The sequence below is a fragment of the Chelonia mydas genome, chromosome 8, assembly GCF_015237465.2.
Source record: "Chelonia mydas isolate rCheMyd1 chromosome 8, rCheMyd1.pri.v2, whole genome shotgun sequence".
Classification (NCBI taxonomy): Eukaryota; Metazoa; Chordata; order Testudines; family Cheloniidae; genus Chelonia; species Chelonia mydas.
Window position 1 is genome coordinate 95,180,686 of NC_057854.1, and position 22,890 is coordinate 95,203,575.

General features: G+C 44.0%; 2 protein-coding genes and 1 long non-coding RNA gene across 3 annotated transcripts in view; 1 reads left to right on the top strand and 2 right to left on the bottom strand.

The window, feature by feature from the left end:
- ZYG11B (zyg-11 family member B, cell cycle regulator) overlaps positions 1 to 16,529 on the bottom strand; it is a 60,372-nt gene extending 43,843 nt beyond the window's left edge. The window contains exon 1 of the mRNA XM_043521099.1: positions 16,390 to 16,529. The gene's annotated coding sequence lies outside the window, so the exon portion shown is untranslated. The remainder of the gene's footprint in view (positions 1 to 16,389) is intronic.
- LOC102944079 (cytochrome c oxidase assembly factor 7) lies at positions 1,132 to 5,590 on the top strand. Its single transcript, XM_037907355.2, has 3 exons — positions 1,132 to 1,392; positions 2,092 to 2,232; positions 4,182 to 5,590. The coding sequence occupies exons 1-3, from the start codon at positions 1,287 to 1,289 to the stop codon at positions 4,628 to 4,630; spliced, it is 696 nt and encodes a 231-aa protein (XP_037763283.1). The 5' UTR covers positions 1,132 to 1,286; the 3' UTR covers positions 4,631 to 5,590.
- Positions 16,530 to 19,559: 3,030 nt separating the features above from the next.
- On the bottom strand, positions 19,560 to 22,283 carry LOC122461444. The gene is made up of 3 exons (XR_006283331.1): positions 22,149 to 22,283; positions 20,672 to 20,783; positions 19,560 to 19,902 (listed from the first exon to the last, which is right to left on the bottom strand). It is a non-coding gene; the product is annotated as an uncharacterized LOC122461444 (long non-coding RNA).
- Between the last annotated feature and the right edge of the window lie 607 nt (positions 22,284 to 22,890).

A 22,890-nucleotide genomic window follows, 5' to 3' on the forward strand; every position in this document is an offset into this window, starting at 1 on the left:
CAAAATCCAAATTTATTATTTTTTAAATCTCATAATTTGTAAACCAATCTCTTTTTATTGGGGAGGGGAGGCAGGCTGACTCACTAGTGAACATTTGGGTCTGGCAATGCCCAAAACATTGTCAATATCAGTATGGGAAGTGACCTGGAGCCATGGTGCAACAGGCGTCTCTCATGCTTTTGTAACAGTGTTGTAAAGCCATGTTGGTCCCAGGATATTAGAGAGACAAGGTAGGTGAGGTAATATCTTTTATTGGACCAACCTCTGTTGTTACTAGGGACAAGTTTTCAAGCTACACAGACCTCTTCTTTAGGTCAGGTAAAGAGTTTGTTTCAGCTACTAGTAGTTAGGCCATTTTCAAAGCTGGCTGAAGGGAAAGTGAGCTCATTCTCAACAAAGTAAGGGCTTAACTGCACCAGGAAAGTGACCTATTGCTCAAAATGGTTGCCAGCAACACGAGATGTTTGGGTCATTTTCCTTGTGCAGCTGGCCCCTTATTTCGTTGAGACTGTCATGTTGAAGCAGCTCAGAGCAAGCACGGTATCTCAAAAATAGATTTTACCCAAAGAAACAGGAGAAGTAGAAAGAGAAAGAAGCAGGAGAATAGAAAGTAAAACAAGCCCTTTTGCTTTTCAATGGAAATATTCCCCATTTTCATATAAATATGCCTCAAAAACTAGTTAACATTTGTAAAGTGCCTGGGTAACTTTGGGTGCAAAATATTATTGTGCTTGTAAGTATATTCGGAGGTGTAATTCAGTAAGATCAATTCAATGGCTCTTGGACAAAAAGCACCAGAAGGCATAACCTATTGAGCCAACTTACTGGATGCATCTAGAGCAATAAAATGATCCAAGGCTGGTTTCAGAAGGGGTGGAATGGGGAAAAAAGGTTTAGAGAAAAAGTGAAAGTGATCAGACAAAAGGAGAGCGAAAGAGAATAGCCTAGAAAGCCCCGCTGCTAGAGCCCCGTATCCCTGGCTTGCCCTCCTGCCCTGGAGCCTGGCCAGGGAGGGTAGCCTGCAAGGGATACCATCCAGGAGCGGCTGGTCCAACCACAGCTTCCACGTTCCTCGCCCGCCCGCTCCGCTTCTGCAAATGGGCTGACGCCGCGCATCGATTCTTCGACGCTCTGCTCCGCCCACTGGCCGTGTGCGGTACCTATTCCCTTCCGGGTGCGGGCGGGCCCTGCAGGAGGGGACAGGCGCTTCCGCTGGCGGCCGAGTCACCTTGCAGCGCGGACCCGGGTGCGGTTCTCCCGGCGCCCCCGCCCCCCGTGGAAGGGCGATGGCCGGGCTGGTCAACCTGGAGGACGAGGAGGAGGTGAAGGGCTACCTGGAGAACCTGGGCATCGAGTACAGCTACCAGTGCTACAAGGAGGGCGATCCGGACGGTAACTGGACAACGCGGCGCAGCGCCCGGCTGCGGGCTGCACCTGGCCCCCGGGCGGCGCGCCTGGTCCCCGGCCTCTCCTAGCCGCTGCCTTCATGCACGAGTGGCGAGATGCTTCCAAGGTCACTGGGCCCCACCGCTCTGGGAAGAGCCTGGAGCTCGGGGGCCTGGTGCTGTCTTTTAAGCCAGCCCTACTTGCAGAAAGGACGCTGCGAGGTGTCTCTTGCAAAGCAGCGCTGCCAGGTCTAGGGTGTTGGGTTTTAGTCCGCGCCTGCAGTGTAGGCCCGGGGTGCAGCCCTGCACAGAAACTGGGATGGGGGGAGGAATTCAGAGCTGACGTTAAAGCTTCCAGGGGGGTTGTAGTATGGAAAGATGAGACTAAAAATGGATGAGCAAACTATATTAGAAAGACCCATCGTCTTCCCTTCTTGGGTTGTGGTGAAACACCCAAATGGCCTAGCCTGAGCCTAGTTTGTAAACCGTTTAATCCCTAAAAAGAAAAGGAGTACTTGTGGCACCTTCGAGACTAACCAATTTATTTGAGCATAAGCTTTCGTGAGCTACAGCTGTAGCTCACGAAAGCTTATGCTCAAATAAATTGGTTAGTCTCGAAGGTGCCACAAGTACTCCTTTTCTTTTTGCGAATACAGACTAACACGGCTGTTACTCTGAAACCGTTTAATCCCTGTCTTCCTCGCAGGTTGCCATCGATTGGCTGATTATTTGGAGGGGGTGAAGAAGGACTTTGAAGCAGCTGCCAAGGTGCTAAAAGAAAACTGTGAAAAGAATCAGAACAGTGAGAGTTGCTATAAACTTGGAGCTTATTATGCAACTGGGAAAGGTGAGGAATAGCTGTTGGTCCTGTCCCGCCTTCTGCCTGTTGGAAGAAAGGGTAGTGTTGAGCATGAGCAGCGGGTGAACCCCTGGCTTGGGGAGGCTAGCCCCCCAGGCCTGCCCCTTTTGCACCCATTGGAGCCCAGCCCCCACTGGTGTTGAGGCTGTTCTTGTGAGCTAGTTCTCTTCTTGTGACAAGGTGCTTCAGGATTTCTAGCTAACATTTTATTAGGGGTTAACCTTTCAGTGCTAGGAGGCACAGATTTCTTGTCATTCTCATTGCTGTTCATGTTTTTGGTGGCCTGTCTAGGTATGTCTACACCGCAAAGTAAGCTGAAGGTTAGTAGAACTCAGGTTAGCAGACCCTGGGTTTGTTAACCTCAGGCTTGAATGTCAACACTTGTCTGTAACCCTCATGTTAGGAATTGTTGAACCCTGGGTCCCAACCTGGGGCTCTAGCATCTGCACTGAATTGTGTAGGCCTGAGACTAGTGACCGATATCCCAGACTTCCTAGTATTCCCCCCAAAAATATGGCTGCTGTAGCCCTTTGTTCATAGTGCAGTGTGGGAAAACTTGGCTGTCCAGAGAACAAAGAAAATCTGCCTGTGACATTGTGGGATGCTTTTGCCAGACTCCCAGATCATGAGCACAGTGGGGCTGCGTCTACACTGCAAAGCAATAGAACTTGAACTCTGGGTTCTGTCTTGACTCAAGCTCAAGGTATGTCTACACAGCAAAGAAAAACCTGTGGCTAGCTTGTGCCAGCCAACTCAGGGATAGGTGCTGGAACTAGGGGTGCTGCTGCAACCCCTGGCTATGATGGAAACCACTTCAATACAGGGTTTACAGTTTCGCAAAAAGAAAAGGAATACTTGTGGCACCTTAGAGACTAACCAATTTATTTGAGCATAAGCTTTCGTGAGCTACAGCTCACTTCATCGGAGCTGTAGCTCACGAAAGCTTATGCTCAAATAAATTGGTTAGTCTCTAAGGTGCCACAAGTACTCCTTTTTCCGAATACAGACTAACATGGCTGCTACTCTGAAACCGGTTTACAGTTTGTTTCAATGGCTCACATCTCCAGTTATCACTGCAGGGGAAACCTTGTATTAGGAATTTTAAGAAAGAAAACATTTTTCCTGTAGATTGAGTTTTGGTTACTCTTCCAAATAACCAGATAGTCTCTTTGAGAGTTGTATACATTTCCTTTGTGTATATTATTTGGAGATATGCTTGAAACTCATTTTGTTGAGAAATTAAGCGTCCTATGCTGCTGTAGTAGACTTGAGTAGAGCAGGATGAGGCCTTAAGCAATAGTTGGAATTATTTATGCTAATACCAACTGGCTACAAAACAGGAGGAGTTGGAGGATTTAAATTTTTATATATAAAAAAATATATAAAAATAAAATGGAAGACACCCCTCTTCAGCAAACTAATATTTTTATCTATTATAGTCAACCATGGTCGTATCTTCTGCCTTGCATCAAATGCTTAGGCTAAGTTTTCCTTTTACCTGAAACCCATTTTGTTTAGATTATGTTGTCTTTAGATAAACTTGGTTTGGCTATATATGGAAAAAATAAATTTGGTTACATTTCTTCTTCATTTAGTGTAGATAGTTATACTGACAAAAAAATGCTTTGGCTGGTATAACTCATTTCTTTCAGGGAACTAGCATAAACTATCACAACAGAGGTCTTCTGCTGCGAAAAGCTGCATCTACACTAGGAGGGTTTGCTGGTATAGCTATACTGGCAAATCTTGTTTAATGTAGACTAGGTCTTGACTCTCTGAAGAGTAGTCCACATTTACAACTATCTTTGTATTGAGTTATATTCTTCCAAATAGTAGTCAAAAATTTGTGAAAGAAAAATGTTCTTCTCACTACCTCACAATTATAGTATGTTCTTCACACAAACTAGTATTTGATTGTGTTTTTGGGGGGGCTGCAGGTGGATTCACCCAAGATTTGAAAGCTGCCTACAACTGTTTTCTGAAGTCTTGCGAAAAAGGTGGGAAGAAATCAATAAATGCTTGCCACAACGTTGGACTTTTAGCACACGATGGGCAAGTAAATGACGACAAACCTGACCCAGTCCTTGCCAGGGACTACTACAGTAAAGCATGTGATGGCAGTTTTGCTCCTAGTTGCTTCAATCTTAGTGCGATATATCTTCAAGGAGCACCTGGGATACCAAAGGACATGAACCTAGCTTTGAAGTACTCTTTGAAAGCATGTGACATGGGTCATGTGTGGGCATGTGCCAATGCCAGTCGAATGTACAAACTAGGAGATGGAATTGATAAGAATGATGCCAAGGCAGAGGCTCTGAAAAACAGGGCAAGAGACCTACATAAAGAACAGCAGGAAGCTTCTAGAGCCTTAACATTTGGGGAGTAAACCCACTTAAATCATTCACAGACTTCTAGGACAGCACTTTTAAATGGTGCATAAACTTTAGCTGCAAACAAAAAACCCATACCTGTTGCACTCACAAAAGAGGCATCTGTGTGTGTTTGCATGTGCAAACTTTTGGATGTGCAACTGATGATTGTACAACTCTGGTGTGCCATTATCTGAAAACTTGGCCCCTTAGAACAATTGTTCAGGCGAACAAACGTCTAGGGCCAAATTTTCAAAGGCCCAGAGGACCCAGCTTTTAAAGTTGAAGGCACAGTTTTATGTGCTGACTTGTGACTGCAATCTTCCACATCCACACAAAATTGTATGTGCATAATTACTCAAACCTGAGTATGCAAAACTGTCTAATTTTAGAAACTACTTTGGATAATATTACTGGGACCCTAAGGGATGCTATATAGAAGAATGTACATACTCTTGAGCACTCTTTTCCAAAGACAAGCTCTCTCAAGTTTAGGTTTTCAGCGTATCACAGGACATACTCCTTCCATTGATGCTGAAATATACTGATCACTGAAGGTGGTATTTATTTTGTCTTCTAAATGTAGTTTCTTTAGCTGCACTTCTGTTTACCAAGGTTACAAAAGGGATATAACTTAGCTGACATGGTGATGAGTGAAGTTTTAAAACTCAGATGCACATATATAAAATCTTGATTTCTTGAAAGTCCAGTAAATCTTATCTAGATACTTCTGAATGTCATTAAGTATCCTTTGTGTAAATTGTTTTTAGCCTATTTCAGATGGGTTCACTATTTTATTGAACAATTCTTGGACATAATTTGACTATTTTAAACATGAATGTGTGTGTGCGCGCGCGTGCCCAAATCAAGAAATCCTTACACAGGCTAAACTTGAATATTAGTCATTGGGCATTTTTGACTGAGCAAAGACTTCAGGATGTGATTTTTTTTATCATTAAAAACAAACCTACAGTAAACTATGGTGGAATGTTTCTGTATCTTACCACTAAGGGGCGCTTGTGTTCAAAAAGCCACACAATGCTTTCTTCTTTTTAACTTAAACAAGGCATCGGTATTATAGTGCATTTTTGTATGGCGGAGCTACATTTCATTTTTATTTCCCTTAAGTGGTACCAATTTCAAAACAGATCTGTCCCCCATAAAATGTAGAGTTTACTGTACAGTAATTTCTGCACTGACGCTATCTTAAATTACCTGTCTTAATATGTTCCCCATCCTGTATTTTTGGATGTCCATGTGTTAGGTAAATGCTATAGGTTAACTAAGGATTTGATCCTGTGGTCCTTATGCACTCAGCTCCCTTGTTCACTTGATTTGGTTGCGGGACCTGGCTAAACGAGGACTGCAGGAGTAAATCCTCACTCTCATTAGTCTCTTCTACTTAACTTCATGCTTCTACCATCACCCTCAAGCTAGTGGCTCCCCTTTAGTTGCCTTCCTAAATTTCTTATTTTTCATGTAAAGTTTTCATGATCTGCAGAATGAATTCCCCCCTGCCCCCAATCAAAAAGAAGGACAAATATTTTCATTTGGGATCTTGGGCTCACAAGTGGGGTATACATCCTCTTAAAAGCTGAAAACAGTACAAAATTCTATTTCACTCTTCAAGAAAACAAAATGAGAGAATAAAATATGCTAGGAGTGGAGAACACTTCCTCTGTTCTTGCTAACAGGACAGAACGGAATCAGCATGCAAATAAGCGTCCCATTAATTTATCACCTGGACTATAATGTGTGGGTACTCCAATTGGCTGTGGTAGGACACTGCTTCAGAGTTGTGATTGTGCTACTGCAATGTGAATACAGAGGTTTCAGGAACTCGGGACATGGGACGACAGTCACTTTCCTCACAAGAAATCTGAATAAGTCACATTTGGCACAATGGTTCCTGATGCTCCTGCCTAGTTCAGACAATGGCTGGTAGATCTACAAGCCCCACCTCACTGCATGCCCAGCCCTGCAAAACTTACTGCATATGGACAAGCTGGAAGGCCATGCCCTGTGCAGTGCACAACCACACTAGTGTGCTGTCTGGGGATTGAGGAATTTTGTACTTTACATGTACTGTGTTTTCAGGAGGCTTTGATTTACTAAACAAAACAGTCAAGCTATTGTCATTATTTGTACTGCTGTAGTATCTAGAGGTCCCAATGAGGACTAAGGCCCCATTGCGTGAGGTGCTGTACATACATGAAGTCAGAGGGGGCCTCTTCCTTGAAGAGCTTGCAATCGAAATCAGCAAGACAGACAAAGAATGAGAACAGTAGGAGTATCCCCATTGTATAGACAGAGAATGGGGGTGCAAAGAGATTGCCTTCCTGTATAATTTGGTCAAATCACTCAGTGTAGAGGCAGAAATTGAACCCAGCTCTCCTTAGTATAAATCTAGTGCCTTGTATACCTGACCAACCTCTCTCTCAGCCATAGGTCATTGTTTTATTTTTATACTGTTTGTAATCAAAGATGTTACTTTGCCACTTTTCCATCCTTTATCATGTATGCACTGGTTACTATAAGGTTCTCATGCACGCACAAGCAGAAATCACCCCTCCAGGTAGAAAACAACAACCACCTATTAGCAATAGATTTCCTGCTTTTCTGTCAGCTTCTGAACCAGGACTTTATTCGCATAGATTTAAGGAAAAGTGGCCCAAGCTAATTTAACTCATTGGGTTCTAATTAAGCAAAAAAGTCTCCTTACCCTGCCTCATTTATTTTGCTGATTCAGAGCCTGAAGGCTTGGTTAAAGACACTGAATCAAATTCATCCCTAGAGTAAATTGCATGGATGTCAATAGAGTAACACCAAAAATGAATTTGGCTTATTGCCATCATTACAAAATGTGTGCAGTGAAATCTGTTCTTGCGATAATTCACAGTGTTCTAAATCAGCTAGAGAATTTATTGATTAAAATGGTCTGTCACCAGGCTCATTGAACTTTTAAGTGAATGGCCCATATTACAAACTCCTTTCAAGGGGGATGTTTAATACAGGAATAAAAAAGCCACACAGGCACATAGAGATGCAGATAAAATGTGCATGTTGTGACAACAGATGGCAGTGCAGGTCAAAAACTCTTATTTACGCTGGAGTAGGGGCATGTTATGCCTCCTTGGCCTGGTCTACACTATGAGTTTGTCGAATTTAGCAGCGTTAAATCGAATTAACCCTGCACCCGTCCACACAATGAAGCCATTTTTGTCAGCATAAAGAGCTCTTAAAATTGATTTCTGTACTCTTCCCCGATAAGGGGATTAGCACTGAAATAGACATCGCCGTTTCGATTTAGGGTTAGTGTGGATACAATTCGACGGTATTGGCCTCCGGGAGCTATCCCACAGTGCACCATTGTGACCACTCTGGATGGCACTCTGAACTTGGATGCACTGGCCTGGTGTACAGGAAAAGCCCCGGGAACTTTTGAATCTCATTTCCTGTTTGGCCAGGTGAGCTCATCAGCACAGGTAGCCATGCAGTTCCAGAATTGAAAAAGAGCTCCAGCATGGACTGAACAGGAGGTATTGGATCTGATTGCTATATGGGGAAGACATATCCGTGCTATCAGAACTACATTCCAAAGTTGAAATGCCAAAACGTTTCAAAAAAAATCTCCAAGGCCATGATGGACAGAGGCCAGAGCAGGGACGCAACACAATGCCGCGTGAAACTTAAAAAGTTCAGAAAAGCGTACCAGAAAACCAAAGAATCAAACGGATGCCACTTCTACACTGAGCTGCATGCAATTCTTGGGGGGGGCCCCCCCACCACCACTACCCCACCTCTGTCCGTGGACTCCGATGATGGGGTACTCTCCGCCATGCCTGAGGATTTTGTGGACAGGGAACATGAGGACGACAAGCTTGAGGAGAGCACACAGCACACCGTTCTCCCCGACAGCCAGGATCTTTTTATCACCCTGACTGAAATACCCTCCCAACCCAAACAAGCTGGAGAAGGGACCTCTGGTGAGTGTATTGTATTTAAAAAGGTACATGTTTTAAAAGCAAGCGTTGAATGATTAATTTGCCCTGAGGACTTGGGATGTATTCGTGGCCAGTACAGCTACTGGAAGAGTCTGTTAACATGTCTGGGGATGGAGTGGAAATCCTCTAAGGACATCTCCATGAAGCTCTCCTGGAGGTACTCTAAAAGCCTTTGCAGAAGGTTTCTGGGGAGAGCAGCCTTATTCTGTCCTCTTTGGTAGGACACTTTCCCGCACCACGCTAGTAGCAAATAATCTGGTATCATTGCATGACAAAGCCTGGCAGCATATGGTCCCGGTGTTTGCTGGCATTCAAGCAACATCTGTTCTTTATTTCTCTGTTATCCTCAGGAGAGTGAGATCGTTCATAGTAACCTGGTTGAAATAGGGGAATTTAATTAAGGGGACATTCAGAGGTGGCCGTTCCTACTGGGCTGTTTGCCTGTGGCTGAAAAGAAATTCTCCCCGCAGAGCTCAGCAGAATGTGTGGAGGGACAATAGCACAGTACAGGAAAGTGGCCAATGAATGTGAGGAAAGGAGGGACAATTGAGATGAGAGGTGGCGGCAGGAGGATCAGAAGAGGCAGGATGCAACGCTGGGGCTACTGCGGGATCAAACTGACACACTCCGGCATCTGGTGGAAGTTCGGGAATGGTAGTAGGATCACAGACAGTTACTGCAGCCCATTTAACCGCCTTCCCTCCTCCTCAAGTTCCATAGCCTCCTCACCCAGATGCCCAAGAACTTGGGGGTGGGGGGAGGCTCCGGGCACCCAACCACTCCATCCCAGTGGACAGCCCAAGCAACAGAAGGCTGTCATTCAACAAGTTTTGAAGTGGCCTTTTCCTTCCCTCCTACCACACCCCACCCAGGCTACCTTGTGAGTTCTCCCTATTTTTATAATCCATTATTAAAGAATACATGTTTTTTTAAACAATAGTGACTACTTCCTTTGCAAAACAAGCTGTGATCAGAGGGCAGGTGGCTTACAGGGAATTAGAGTCAACCAAGGGGGTGGGTTTTCATCAAGGAGAAACAGAAGTGTCACACGATACCCTGGCCAGTCATGAAACTGGTTTTCAAAGCTTCTCTGATGTGCAGCGCTTCCTGCTGTGCTCTTCTAATCGCCCTGGTGTCTGGCTGCGCGTAACCAGCAGCCAGGCGATTTGCCTCAACCTCCCACCCTGCCATAAATGTCTCCCCCTTACTCTCAGAGATTGTGGAGCACACAGCAAGCAGCAATAACAATGGGAATATTGGTTTTGCTGAGGTCTGAGTGAGTCAGTAAACTCGCTCAGTAAACTGTGCTTTTGGATGTTTAAAGGGTTGCTGGCACACTCTACTGCCATTCTGCACTTGCTCAGCCTGTAGTTGAACAGCTCCTGACTACTGTCCAGGGTGCCTGTGTACAGCTTCATGAGCCAAGGCATTAAAGGGTAGGCTGGGTCCCCAAGGATAACTATAGGCATTTCAACATCCAACAGTTATTTTCTGTTCTGGGAAATAAATCCCTTCCTGCAGCCATTAAACAGACCAGAGTTCCTGAAGATGCGAGCGTCATGAACCTTTCCTGGCCATCCCACATTGATATTGGTGAAACATCCCTTGTGATCCACCAGTGCTTGCAGCACCATTGAAAAGTACCCCTTGTGGTTTATGTACTGGCTGCCCTGGTGGTCTGGTCCCAAGATAGGGATATGCGTTCCGTCTATAGCCCCACCAGTTAGGGAATCCCATTGCAGCAAAGCCATGTACTATGACCTGCACATTTTCCAGAGTCACTATCTTTATAGCAGCAGCTCAATGATTGCGTTGATTACTTGCATCACAGCAACCCCCACAGTAGATTTGCCCACTCCAAATTGATTACCGACTGACCAGTAGCTGTCTGGCATTGCAAGCTTCCACAGGGCTATTGCCACTCGCTTCTCAACTGTGACGGCTGCTCTCATCTTGGTATTCTTGCGCTTCAGGGCAGGGGAAAGCAAGTCAAAGTTCCATGAAAGTGTCCTTATGCATGCAAAAGTTTCAGAGCCACTGGAAATCATCCCAAACCTGCAACACTATGCAGTCCCACCACTCTGGGCCTGGGAAACAAGCACAGAATTGGTGTTCCATGGCATGAGCCTGGCCCATTAACACCATGATCTCCAAATTGCCGGGGACTGCAGTTTTAGAGAAATCGGTGTCCATGTCCTCATCACTCTTGTTACTGCGCTGCTGTCACTTCCTTGCCTGGTTTTTCAGGTTCTGCATGAACTGCATGATAATGCATGAGGTGTTTACAATGGTCATAACTGCTGCAGTGAGCTGAATGGGCTACATGCTTGCCGTGCTATGGCGTCTGCTCGGGTAATCCAGGGAAAAGGGAGCTAAATGATTGTCTGCCATTGCTTTCAGAGGGAGGGAGGGAGCGAGCGTTGACTGAAGACATTTACCCATAATCACCCATGACAAATTTTTGGCCCAGTCAGGCTTTGGGAGCTCAGCCCATAATTCCAATGGGCAGTGGGGACTGCAGGAACTGTGGGATAGCTACCCACAGTACACTGCTTGGAATGTCAACACTTGCCATGGTACTGTGGACACACACTGCCGAATTAATGTGCTTAGCGTGGACAATGCACTCGACTTTATACAATCTGTACCCCAAAAATCAACTTCTGTAAAATCAGAGTCATTTCATAGTGTAGACATACCCCAGTCCAGTTTCCAGCAATTTACAATGTATCATTGTTAACAAAAAAGAAAGATTTGTGTTACTGTAATTAGTATTTTAAGGGTCAGCTATAGAAAATAAAAGCAAGCCCTCTTTCAGGGTAAGCAGAGCAAAAGCTTCATGGCCAGATTCTTCACTGGTTTGCACCTCACGTAATCATTTATGCACAGACAAAATAGGTGTAAAATCCTACCTCTGGTGTAAGAGTAGAGTGCTCTGGTAAAGTTTTACACCCACAGTGTACAGGATAAGGGACTATATGAGGTTCAAGGCAGTGGAGAATCAGGCCCATCAAACAAAATGTTGGCCCTGATCGCCTTCACTTGTATGAGCAGGTTGGCCCTGCTCATGTAAAATGGGCTGCTCAGACCCTTTATTTATCCATCAACCATATACTGAAGCTGCCTCACGGATATACACTTCTAGCAGAATCAGTGGCTAAAGTAGTTACTCCTCAAGGCACACAAGCAACTTAAAAACAGATGAACATCTGTGTGAAATTTACATGGAACATCCCTGGGATAACATCAGAATGGTTCAGTCCATTTTTTATTTCAGCAGCACAGGTGTTTTATGTATAGTCAGTGTATCAATAAGAATCAGTCTTCAACCTAGCTTTTAGGATCAGAGTCCTCTTGATGGATTTCACGATTGCACTATATCTTAGCTTATATTAACAAGCTTGCTTTGATACTAGGAGTCCTTATTGTACTGCTGCAAGGCTAATTTCTGCATCTTTCCTTTTTATCTGACACTACAAAGACATAATTTAGCATTTTTGGGACAGAAATTGTCTCAAAGGCCATTAAGATTTTGTACCGGTAGAGCAACTGACATATCAGATTTCAGAGTAGCAGCCATGTTAGTCTGTATTTGCAAAAAGAAAGGCGTACTTGTGGCATCTTAGAGACTAACCAATTTATCTGAGCATAAGCTTTCGTGAGCTACAGCTCACTTCATCGGATGCATTCAGTGGAAAATACAGTGGGGAGATTTATATACACAGAGAACATGAAACAATGGGCGTTACCATACACACTGTAATAAGAGTGATCACTTAAGGTGAGCTATTACCAGCAGGAGAGCGGGGTGGGGGGGAGGAAACCTTTTGTAGTGATAATCAAGGTGGGCCATTTCCAGCAGGTGACAAGAACGTCTGAGGAACAGTGGGGGTATGGGGGTGGAATAAACATGGGGAAATAGTTTTACTTTGTGTAATGACCCATCCACTGCCGGTCTTTATTCAAGCCTAAGTTAATGGTATCCACCACACAACAGAACCACTAACCCAGGAACCTATCCTTGCAACAAAGCCCGTTGCCAACTGTGTCCACATACCTATTCCGGGGACAACATCAAAGGGCCTAATCATATCAGCCACACTATCAGAGGCTTGTTCACCTGCACATCTACCAATGTGATATATGCCATCATGTGCCAGCAATGCCCCTCTGCCATGTACATTGGTCAAACTGGACAGTCTCTACATAAAAGAATAAATGGACACAAATCAGATGTCAAGAATTATAACATTCAAAAGCCAGTTGGAGAACACCTCAATCTCTTTGGTCACTCGATTACAGACCTAAAAGTTGCAATTCTTCAAGAAAAAAAGCTTCAAAAACAGATTGGGTTGGAGGATACTAGGTATAGCACCTGCTGATCCCTGACATTACTGCAGCACAGAAAAGGCTGCAGGCTCAGGTGGGAGCAATTAAACACTTTCTGATTGGGGATTATGAGCACTTGAGTAGTAATTTCTAGGATATTAATACAATTGGGAGGAGCTTTAAGGGTGATCTATGTGGAAAGCACTTGCTGCAATATGCCTGTGTCTTGTTCTGTTCGTAAAAAAACTATAGAATAAAAGGTCTGTGTGGTGAAGTGAAAACAGCCTGGGTGTACTTAGGATTGTGAGGGGATGGAAACAGGCAAGGTACTGCAGCAGTACACCAGGTAGCGGATAGAACACCCTGTGAGATTGATGAATAAAGGGATCCATTTAAAAAACTTGGCAATTTACTGAAGCGTTTTCTTTCTCTTAAAAAGTTTGTGTTTATCTCAGCAGGCAGCCAAGGGGTTTTTTGTGACACAGTAATCTACTTTAAAGGGAGAGCTGATAAAGACTAATTAATGAAATCAATATGTGACTATCTGGCTGTAGATGCTGAAAGTGCTGATAGGAAGTATTTCCCCATCTCCAGCAACTGTGATAGGATTGTTAATGGAGCACTGCTCTTGAGGTGAAATGTAAAATGCTTTGGCACTGTAGTAAAGTCTCCTGGATTCATTTCAAACAGAATATGGTCTTGGGTAAAACTGCACTAACTACTGTAACAATGTTTAAAAACAAAACAAAACCACCACCACCAAAACCTCTGCTGAGGATATTTTAGTTTCTTACCATATTATGATGGGAGGTGGTAGGGGAAATCACCTACAGTATTTATTTTATCTTCTTGGGATTTTAAGCATCCCCACTGATGGTACACATGAAAGGTATGAGGCTGTATGTGCTTTTTTTTAAGCTGGAGCACAAATCCACATAAGCGGTTGTGGAAAATGTTCCAAGCAGAAGCTCTACAATGAGACCACAAGAGAGTTTAGAAATAATGCTGTTTTGGTTGTTCTAATAAAGTGTCTTAATCAGTGTTTGAAGACTGAGTCTTTACATTGTCAAATGACAGAGGGCACTTGCCTGGACAGATCTTTTCCTGCCTTTGTGGAAGAGTAGGGAAAATGCCACCTCCCCCACAGGGCCCGATACAGAAAGGGTTCGGTTTGGCTCGCTCACATCAAAATCAGGTGACAAACCACTCTCTGTGGTAGTGTTATTTCTATAGCAGATGTACCAAGTATTCAAGTAGGGCCCCTTGCTCTAGGCAGCATACAAACACACACCCTGATAGTAATTATGCCAGAGAGCTCACAAACTAAGATTTGCCAAAGTTTCTAAAGACTTAAGTGCCTCATTCATTTTTGAAAAGGGGGTTTAGACTCTTAGGAGTCCAAGTCTTACAGGGATGTAGGTTACCAAGTCACTTAGGTGACTTTGAGACTATTACCCTTAGACAAAATGCAACAGCTGAAAAAAGAAAATGAGGGAGCAGGGTCTGTTGCCTGCAGATCACTGGATTTCCATATAGCAATCTGGCCAGGAGTTAAACGAGTGTAGATGCGTATCTCAGCAGTCACAGAAGGACCTAGCCACTAGCAGCGTGACATGTCCTGTCACTGGGAAGGAGAGGGCATGGGGCAGCAGAGCTGGGTGGAAGGCAGCTGTTCCTTTATGAAATAGCTTGTGGAAAATAAGACTTTACTTAGAACATAGGACTTTTCAAATTTAAAAATAAGTTTTACTGTCAATGAGTTATAAAAGAAACTTTGAAGACAACAAGTCTTCAGTCTTCTGACAGGATTCAGTCACAAATAGCCTGACTTTTAGCTGTGATCTACTGGCATTATCAAGGAATTAAAAGTTAGATTAGATAGATATCCTTGCAGAAGAACACACCAATATCTTCATTCCCAACTGCAGTGACGGGCCTGATGCTCCAGGCTTTGCACCCTGTGTGGTAGTTTACATCTGTGGAAAGAGGCTGTAAAACACCCAGAGCTGAACTTCCCATTTGTTTATATGGATTGTACCATTTTACAACCACTTTGCACAGATGTAGATTACTACAAAGGAGTAAGGCAATCTAGAATCAGGTCCTTTGTAAACATATCAAGAATTATGTACCAATCCCATATGTTAAGATTTAGTATTCTTCTGATTAATTTTAGTGACCTTGGAAGGAATAAAGGGACTAAAGATTTTATGGACAGCTTCTGAAGCCATGAATTGTCAGAAACATTTAATTCTATAAAATGTACTGTATTTTCCATTCTCAGTTGATACCCTTTGAAGTTCTTTTCAAAATGCTGATTGACAATAGATTTCTCTAGTATCTTGCAGAGTCTGTCTTAATACTTAATGTTCCCAGAATCAATAGAATATGGATTTTTCAAAGATTTTAAAGACTTAATGGTCTAATTCTAAATCAGAATTTAGAAGCCTAAGTCATGTCTCAGCTTTAGTTCTCCAGTACTTTGATTTTTTCCATATCTGCTCTTTAAACAAACACAGTAGTATACAGTAATTATATTAACATTCAGAATGTATCTGGTGTCTAATTAGTCATTCCCTTCCACTATAGCCTGATTAGAATTACCAAGTGCTCACCACTTCCAAACACTGTGTGGTGAATAAAATGTAGTGTTTCATATCCTTTCCCCCGCCCCACAAATCAACTGGGAAGAAATCTGTGAGATATGGAATGCGGGACTGTAGGTGGTCATGGCTGTCCCTCCACATCCACCTCTCAGGGAGGTCACACCTCAGTTTGGTCTGCCAGAGTATGCTCAAAACAAAGACAGGTGGAAATCAGCAGTACTTGATGGGCCCCACCTTCAAGCAGGGTAGGGCTGCAAACAGTCTGGGCTCCAGCCTGCTGTCAGGACAGAGCAGTACCAATTTATAAGCCCAGCCCCCATGCAGGACAGGGTAGTGAACAGTCAGAGCTCTGGCCTGCAGTCAAGCAGAGCTGTCGTAGTTCATACACCCAGCCTTCAAGCAGGGTGGGGCAGCAAGCTACCAGGGCTCTGACTTGCAGTTAGGGCAGAGCACCTGCAATATATGATCCCAAGTCCTCAGTCAGAGCAGAGCAGCAAGTCATTAGGGCTCTGGCAGGGGTCCAGCACCCAAACACAGTCTAGGGGGCTCAGGCAGGGTTCATGGAGTCTTGTGTCCTAGCTCAGCAGACTGTAGGCTGATGCAGGCCTCCTGGACTAAGGAGGGGGAGTACTGCTACTCTTGGGGTAGCAGGCAGGAGGGCCCCCACAGGCCTAGCCAACTCCATGTCCTAGCCCAGGGCCCTAACAATGGTAGAGTGGCCTGCCACTGGGTCAACAGGGATCCACCTGCAACACACTGACGTTGTACAGGCCAGCTCTTAACCAGACTGTTGTCTAGTTTCCCTGGACTTCTTCCTACTCACCCCCTTGGGCATACCTGCTCTCAGGGGTTGTCCTCCATCTCCCAGGGATATACCACCAAGGGTAGCGGTAGCAGCTCCTCAGCATCAGGAAGCTCATGCAAGCCCTCAGGGCAGCCGCAATTCTCCTCAGCATCCCACTCCAGCAGCAGTAAAGATACATCTGTCTCCCTCAGCAGCTCTACCCTCAACTGAGCTGGCCTTTTATACTTCCCCTTCCTGTCCCACCCTTCTGCTATGCAGGGTGTGGTCCTCCTGGCTCCGCCCACCAGGCAGCTTGCGGTGTTCCCTCCATGTTGGTCCCTGAGTGAGGCCACACCTCCTTGCTACAGGAACATTCTGAAGTGGTGATTTCAAATGGTGATTTTTATGAATGATTTAATAATAACAGATACTCTATTGTTTACTTGTATGGTGGAATTTCTCTACCAGAACTGCATTTTCCCTATGGGAAAACTCAAGTATGGTGCTGAATATGTATCCTAGAAGGTTTTACTTAGCAACTTCTAAGACTTTCTGTAAATTAAAACAAAGAAATCAAAAGAAAACCCTGTACATTTCTGTATCAGTCGGGAGTCCTTTGGGCTGAAGATCACTTCACAAACTGAATGCAAACTGTACTCAGAATACATTTATCACTGAAGTGCAGCCTAGTGTTTCTAGGGTGGAACACTATTTAAGCACATACACAACAGTTTAGGACAGGAAATGGAAAAACACATCCAGTGGAAACCAAGAAGAATTTAGGTAGTGGGCAACTACATCATGCTCAGACTTTAATTAAGGCTAGCCCTAGTCTTGCAAAATGTTCCCTTTTTATGGAGTCTCTCTAATAACCACAAAAAGTCAGCTCAGGTTTATGTCCATCCTCTCCACCCGAAAAGACAGCATCTCAGTGCCACCTCTAGCCCCAGGCTAGAGCACTGGTTCTATAATGACAGAAGGGAAAACATTATCTACCACTTGCCCATGGAGAGCACCAGTGCTAGCCCCACTACTTGAACGTGCACCAAATGCCATGATTGGGCCTATATTTTTTCAAGTACGAGTGGACCCCAGACTTACTCATACTGTTCATAGATTACTTGTTCCAGTGGCCTAGACTCTTCCAACAGATAGTCCTTTACATCCACACTATGCCATGGCAAGAGCATGTGAGTGTGTTTACATGAATTAGATATAGCCTGGGTTACATTCCCATATTCCTGCTCCCTGGATCCTTGATAGATCAGGCAGTTAGAGCATTCAAATTCATTTTTTTCAGCTCTCCTACCACTAGAGCCTTTTATAATAATAAAATATTTTGAGTTTCTTGAATGGAAGGCACTGCAGAAGTACAAAGTGCTTTACAAAAATCTTGGAGCACTTCTGAAAGGGAAATAAATATTGTCTTCATTATCTAGATGTGGAAATTAAGGTTCTGGGAGATTGAGTTACTTATCCAAGGTCATACAACATATCAATGTGGGAGCCCGATATGAGAGTCTTACGTTCCAGGCTACAACTACAAGACCCCGATCTCTGTTTACCACCTAGAAAACACCAAAAGAAAAACTGGCTTTGGATGATTTTTCTGACATTTATTTAGTATATTAGTGGGGAGATGTGGTAGCCACATCATGGCCCAGGAGGTATTAGTAGTAAAAGTTGAATGGGATAAGAAAAATTAAAACTGTTTATACTGTAGAGTAATGCACAATCTTTCTTTGATGTGTTGTCTTCCGATCATTTATTTCCCTCTAATAATCAAACAGCTCTTGATAAGTAGCAATACCTTCTCTGCTGCATTGTGCCACTTCACTCATTCTGCACTTGTTCGGTTAATTGAATACACAACATTAGCCTCAATCATGTTAAGAATAAATTAGAGTGACACCTGCTGCATCACTGCCCCCTGAAACTGCTATCGATCATTAGGTCACAAATGGGTATCAAATAGACTGTAGTCCTTAGCAAGATTATATCTGGAGGTAAATTTTTCAGCTTGTTTTGGTGAAGTTCTTTTTTGACCTTGCCAATTCCATATGAGCATCAAAATAAAGGGCTTGAAAGCAGATGAAGCTAAGGAGTCATGCCACTGAAGTGTATATGAAAGGCACAGAATAAGCTTACATTTCAAAAAATTACATTGAGAGTACATTTTATATCAATGTCCCAAATGCTTTGCTATAATAGAGTAAAAGCTTTCTGCAACATGAAAAGTTAACACAATGAAACAAATTACACTACGGTGTATTTAGCCATGTAGCTTTTATTCCTTTTTCCCCCCCCGCAGCATACCTTACCTTTAAATCTAAGGACTCTGCAAGTTGCTGAGACAAGCAGCCATTTTGGGTTCATTTTATTATACCATCGGGGGGGGGGGGGGAGGACGAGGACGTACAGGATGCAATCTCTCATGGAGTCTTTACTTGTGTTCTTTCTTGTTTTAGAGGAACAGAGCAAAAAAACCCAAGGGGTCTTTCAGACTAAAAGTACTTAGTTGCTGGTTGTGCCTGGAAATACAGAAGACTCAAACATCCGTTAAAGCATAGAATACTTTGTTAAATTGGTAGGTCTGCAAAATAGACTTTAAACATGTACAGTTTTGGCAAAACCACCAACTTAGTTGGTTCTTAAGGTGGAAGGACAATGAAATGAACAAAAAAGAATAGGTTTTGTGGAATGTAAATGGCAACCAAGTATTGAAAAGAACAGCACCTGGATTAGGGTGACCAGATAGCAGTGTGAAAAATTGGGACACTCTTTTTTCGGGCAGGGTTGGTGGGTTAGGGATATATAGTTTCCTATAAGACAAAGCCCCTAATACTGACACGGTCTTGTCATCCTAAGCTGGATCATCAACTCCCTACAAAAGAGTAGAAAATTAACCACTAGGTCCACAACTCTGAACCTTAGACTCTCACTGCAAGAGTTGGACTGTCACTGCCCCATTAACAAAACAGATTCATCACTCAAGGGGATGGAAATTCCCAAATCTACCCAGGCTCCAAGACTGAATCACTGAAGGTTTAAACTATAACACGAATGAGAAGCTAGTCAATAAGACAAGAAACAGCCATATAAACTATGTGGAAAATGGGATCCCTGCAATGACCAACCTGAATGTTCTATAAATGTTTTTCCCTATTCTAAAAATATCCCAACGTATGTGTCAAACGAATGTCCTTGGGATAGATATAATTTTGTGTTGTATTTGTAGGTCTATTTTATTGTGTTGTATAAATGACTTACTGTAGCCAGTAGATAAATTTGTACAGTAGATAAGCAACACAAAGGCAGACAGATACTGCCTTAGACACTGTGCAGGTATGAAAAGCAATATACACAGATACATTAACTAGAATATAGCAATAATTACACATCTTGCAGCTGATTATCTCTCTTTCCACAGTGGTTCTGGGATGCATTTACGAACAAGGGTCTTGATCTTGGACTCAAGCAAATCTCCCATTTACTTCAGTTGGAGTTTCGCCTTAGTCAAACCTCCAGGACTGGATCCAAGATGCTTTCATTTTAGCCATTTTTCCCTGTAGACCCATCACGCACATACATTATGGCACTTTAATGAGATCACACCTAACTAAGAAGCTTAGTCAAGGAAGTTACACTTTTCAGAGTCAACTAAGTTTTGCTCTCTGGGAAAGCCCAAGACAACTTCCTTTATCAGAATGCAGAACAGCCTTGTGCAGTCTGTCCACTGCAATGGCAACATAACAAGGGAAATAAATGCTATCCAGCAGTAAGCAAAGACATCTGACTCAACAGGAAACAGCCAACAATATTGCACAGAGGTGAAATCCAAGCTTCACACTTGGCTTGCCTTCCTTGGAAGGCACTATGTACAGAAGCAGCAGTGTTGTCTTGGGGAATATGGCGGTAAAGATAAGGTTCTTTTACTTGTCTTTTGATGTTTAAGAATGAGAGCAACGCTTATTTCTCTGATTCAGTAACTGTTCACTAAGCTGAATCCAAGATAGTATAAGACTGGAAAGCAGATATAACCTGGAAGACTAACTGTAGACCTTTAGCATAACAACTCTGGGGAATTTTCTTTCAGAAAGTTGCTTGTAGTCTGTGGAGCGTGGAACACTTCTCATCTACTTGGTCATGTTACTGAGAATGACAGATGAATTTCTGGCAATGGGGATTTATGATGTTCTTTCTATTCATGGATTATTGAATTATAAAGCAGCAAATACAGATGCCTATTTCTTGCTGTAAATTGCAAAGGGAAAGCGCAGCATGCTGCACTGCTCAGCCTGGGAATAGGATTAAAAGCAAAGCAACTTTACTCACTTTTTATCACACAGTGGGTCACATTCTGCCCTCCTCAGCTGTAGCCTGGTGATTGCCTCACAGTGAAAGAGTTTGCATGGGTGTAAATCAAAGGAGAAGGTCCATGGTAGAGCTGTTTGAGAAAAATATGATCAAACTGTACCTGAAGGTTGAGGGGTCAGAAAAGAATGGGTGACTGGATAAAAACAAACAGAAGAAATTATATAGTGGGATCCCCCCTCTATTTATCCATCCATTTATCTAGTCTGGGCTGAGTAAATTATGCACAGTGAATTATATTCACACCCATTTAAACTGTTGTAGTGCCTTAACACATTTTAGTGCAATGAGAATCAGGCCCTAAGGCTTCATTCAATTTTTACAGAGCCTAGCACAATGAGGGCCCAATCCTGAGCAGGGCCTCTGGGCACTGCAATATAAATATGTACCGTGGAAATGTTCAGCTCTGTATGGCAAAGACTGAATCTTACTTTATTTTGTGGCTTGCAGCCTTTAGTCCTGTAAAATTCCCACTGAAATCAACAGTTTTGCCCAAGTAAAGACAGTAGGACTAAGTTCTCAGGTAGAAGCAATAATGTTCCTAAATCTTTGAGGACATGTTCCTGTGGGACGTTCTATCCCCATAGGTCAAGTAGGTCATCTGCACTCAACTCTTTTACTTAGGTTTTGCATGGGTGTAATGGGGGGGTACTTTTTAACCCACACACCTCCTGGATGTGGTGTTCTGTCCCATCTAGTGGCACCATGACCACATAGAGAGAGATAAAATGAATCTTCTCTACAGCCTTAGCTAACAGCCAGCTGGCTTTTAGGTCATGCAGTAGAGGCTCATGCACTAAGCTCCAGAGGTCCCCAGTTCAATCCCACCTGCTGACAACCAGGGTCTGTTGGCATTACACACTCATCTCTCACAAGCACCCCCTTGGCTGAGTGTGTGCCTGCACTGTCTCTCCAGCATTTGTGGTGAGTCTTCAGAGACCCAGCCAAGTCACACAGTCTGTACTGGAGATAAAAATCAAACCGCTTCAGGCATACAAGTCCAACCAGGCTTATGTCTCTTTCCGCAGCCCTATCCCTGGGCTCACTCCTCAATCAGTCCAACAGGGCCTATTGCTATACCCAATCTGAATTGCCTCTCAGCCCCTTCTGGGCTCCCTTGAATTGTCCCTGCTCATCAAGCAGTCCCAGCCCTGGCATAGGGCCACATCCTCCAGAGCTCCCTTCCTGGAGACTCTTCACATCTCTGGCATCAGCTCTTCAGCTGGGCCACTAAAAGAGTTCAGTTCCCTTTCTGGAACGTATCAAAATCCAGGCCACTTTCCTGGTGGAGGGAACCCAGGTCCACCCTCTACTCCATGTCCCAGCCCATGGACCCTATAGATAGCAGCCATCTGCCACAACTCTTTACATAAACTACATCACTGCTACAATTTCCTGGGCCACTTCCCCATGGCTCCAGCACATTCTTCACCCTTACTTTAGGGCCTTGTCCTGGTTGAGTCCCAGCAACCAGCCCAGAGTGCCTCCACGTTCCCCCAGCCTTTGCCAGCACCACTCTGTCTGAGGTCCTGAAACTCCCTCAGCCTGCCATCTGCCTCCCTCACCCACTCTCTTACAGCTCTAGCAAGAAACTGATCACACTCTAGCCCTACAGCTCTTCTTATATTAGCATGCAGGGCCCTGATTGGCTGCTCCCTGCACCCCTTTCTGATTGGCTGGGTCCCATACAGCCACTCTAGGCAGCTTGGAGGACCTCTCCATTGCCCTTTTTGGAGGCAGGGTATGGCAGGGTCATGAGACCTCCAGCAGGGGGCCTTTGGACCTAGTCCACCCCATCACAATGGGTGATAAACGTTCAAATTATTTTAAAAACTGTTTTTATTTGTTGACATTTACAGACAATGCATTTGCCAACAATACCAAGTGCAGGCCTTCAAGCACCAGAGCTCCACACCAATTTATAAAACAATCTAGATGCAATGATCCTTGGCTGTAGAGAACACCTGTACTTTAAGAAGCTCCTCTTCCCAAGCTCGAAGATGCACCCCCTGACTCACCTCAGCAGGTGGTCTGCAAAGAAAGCAGTGGGAAACACTGAGACTCCAGCAGCTGGGAAGGAGATGCCACCCCATGGAGCAGGGTGGGGGAACTCAGCCCACAGTCAGCACCCTGCTGCTTCCTCCCTCCCCGTACTGCATGAACACACATTGAGTGCCGCT

Excerpts from the sequence above, each read along its gene's own strand:
- LOC102944079 (XM_037907355.2), top strand. The coding sequence starts at position 1,287 with ATGGCCGGGCTGGTCAACCTGGAGGACGAGGAGGAGGTGAAGGGCTAC. Across the intron at positions 1,393-2,091 it reads CAAGGAGGGCGATCCGGACG|GTTGCCATCGATTGGCTGAT; the intron begins GTAACTGGACAA and ends TCTTCCTCGCAG. Across the intron at positions 2,233-4,181 it reads TTATTATGCAACTGGGAAAG|GTGGATTCACCCAAGATTTG; the intron begins GTGAGGAATAGC and ends GGGGGGCTGCAG.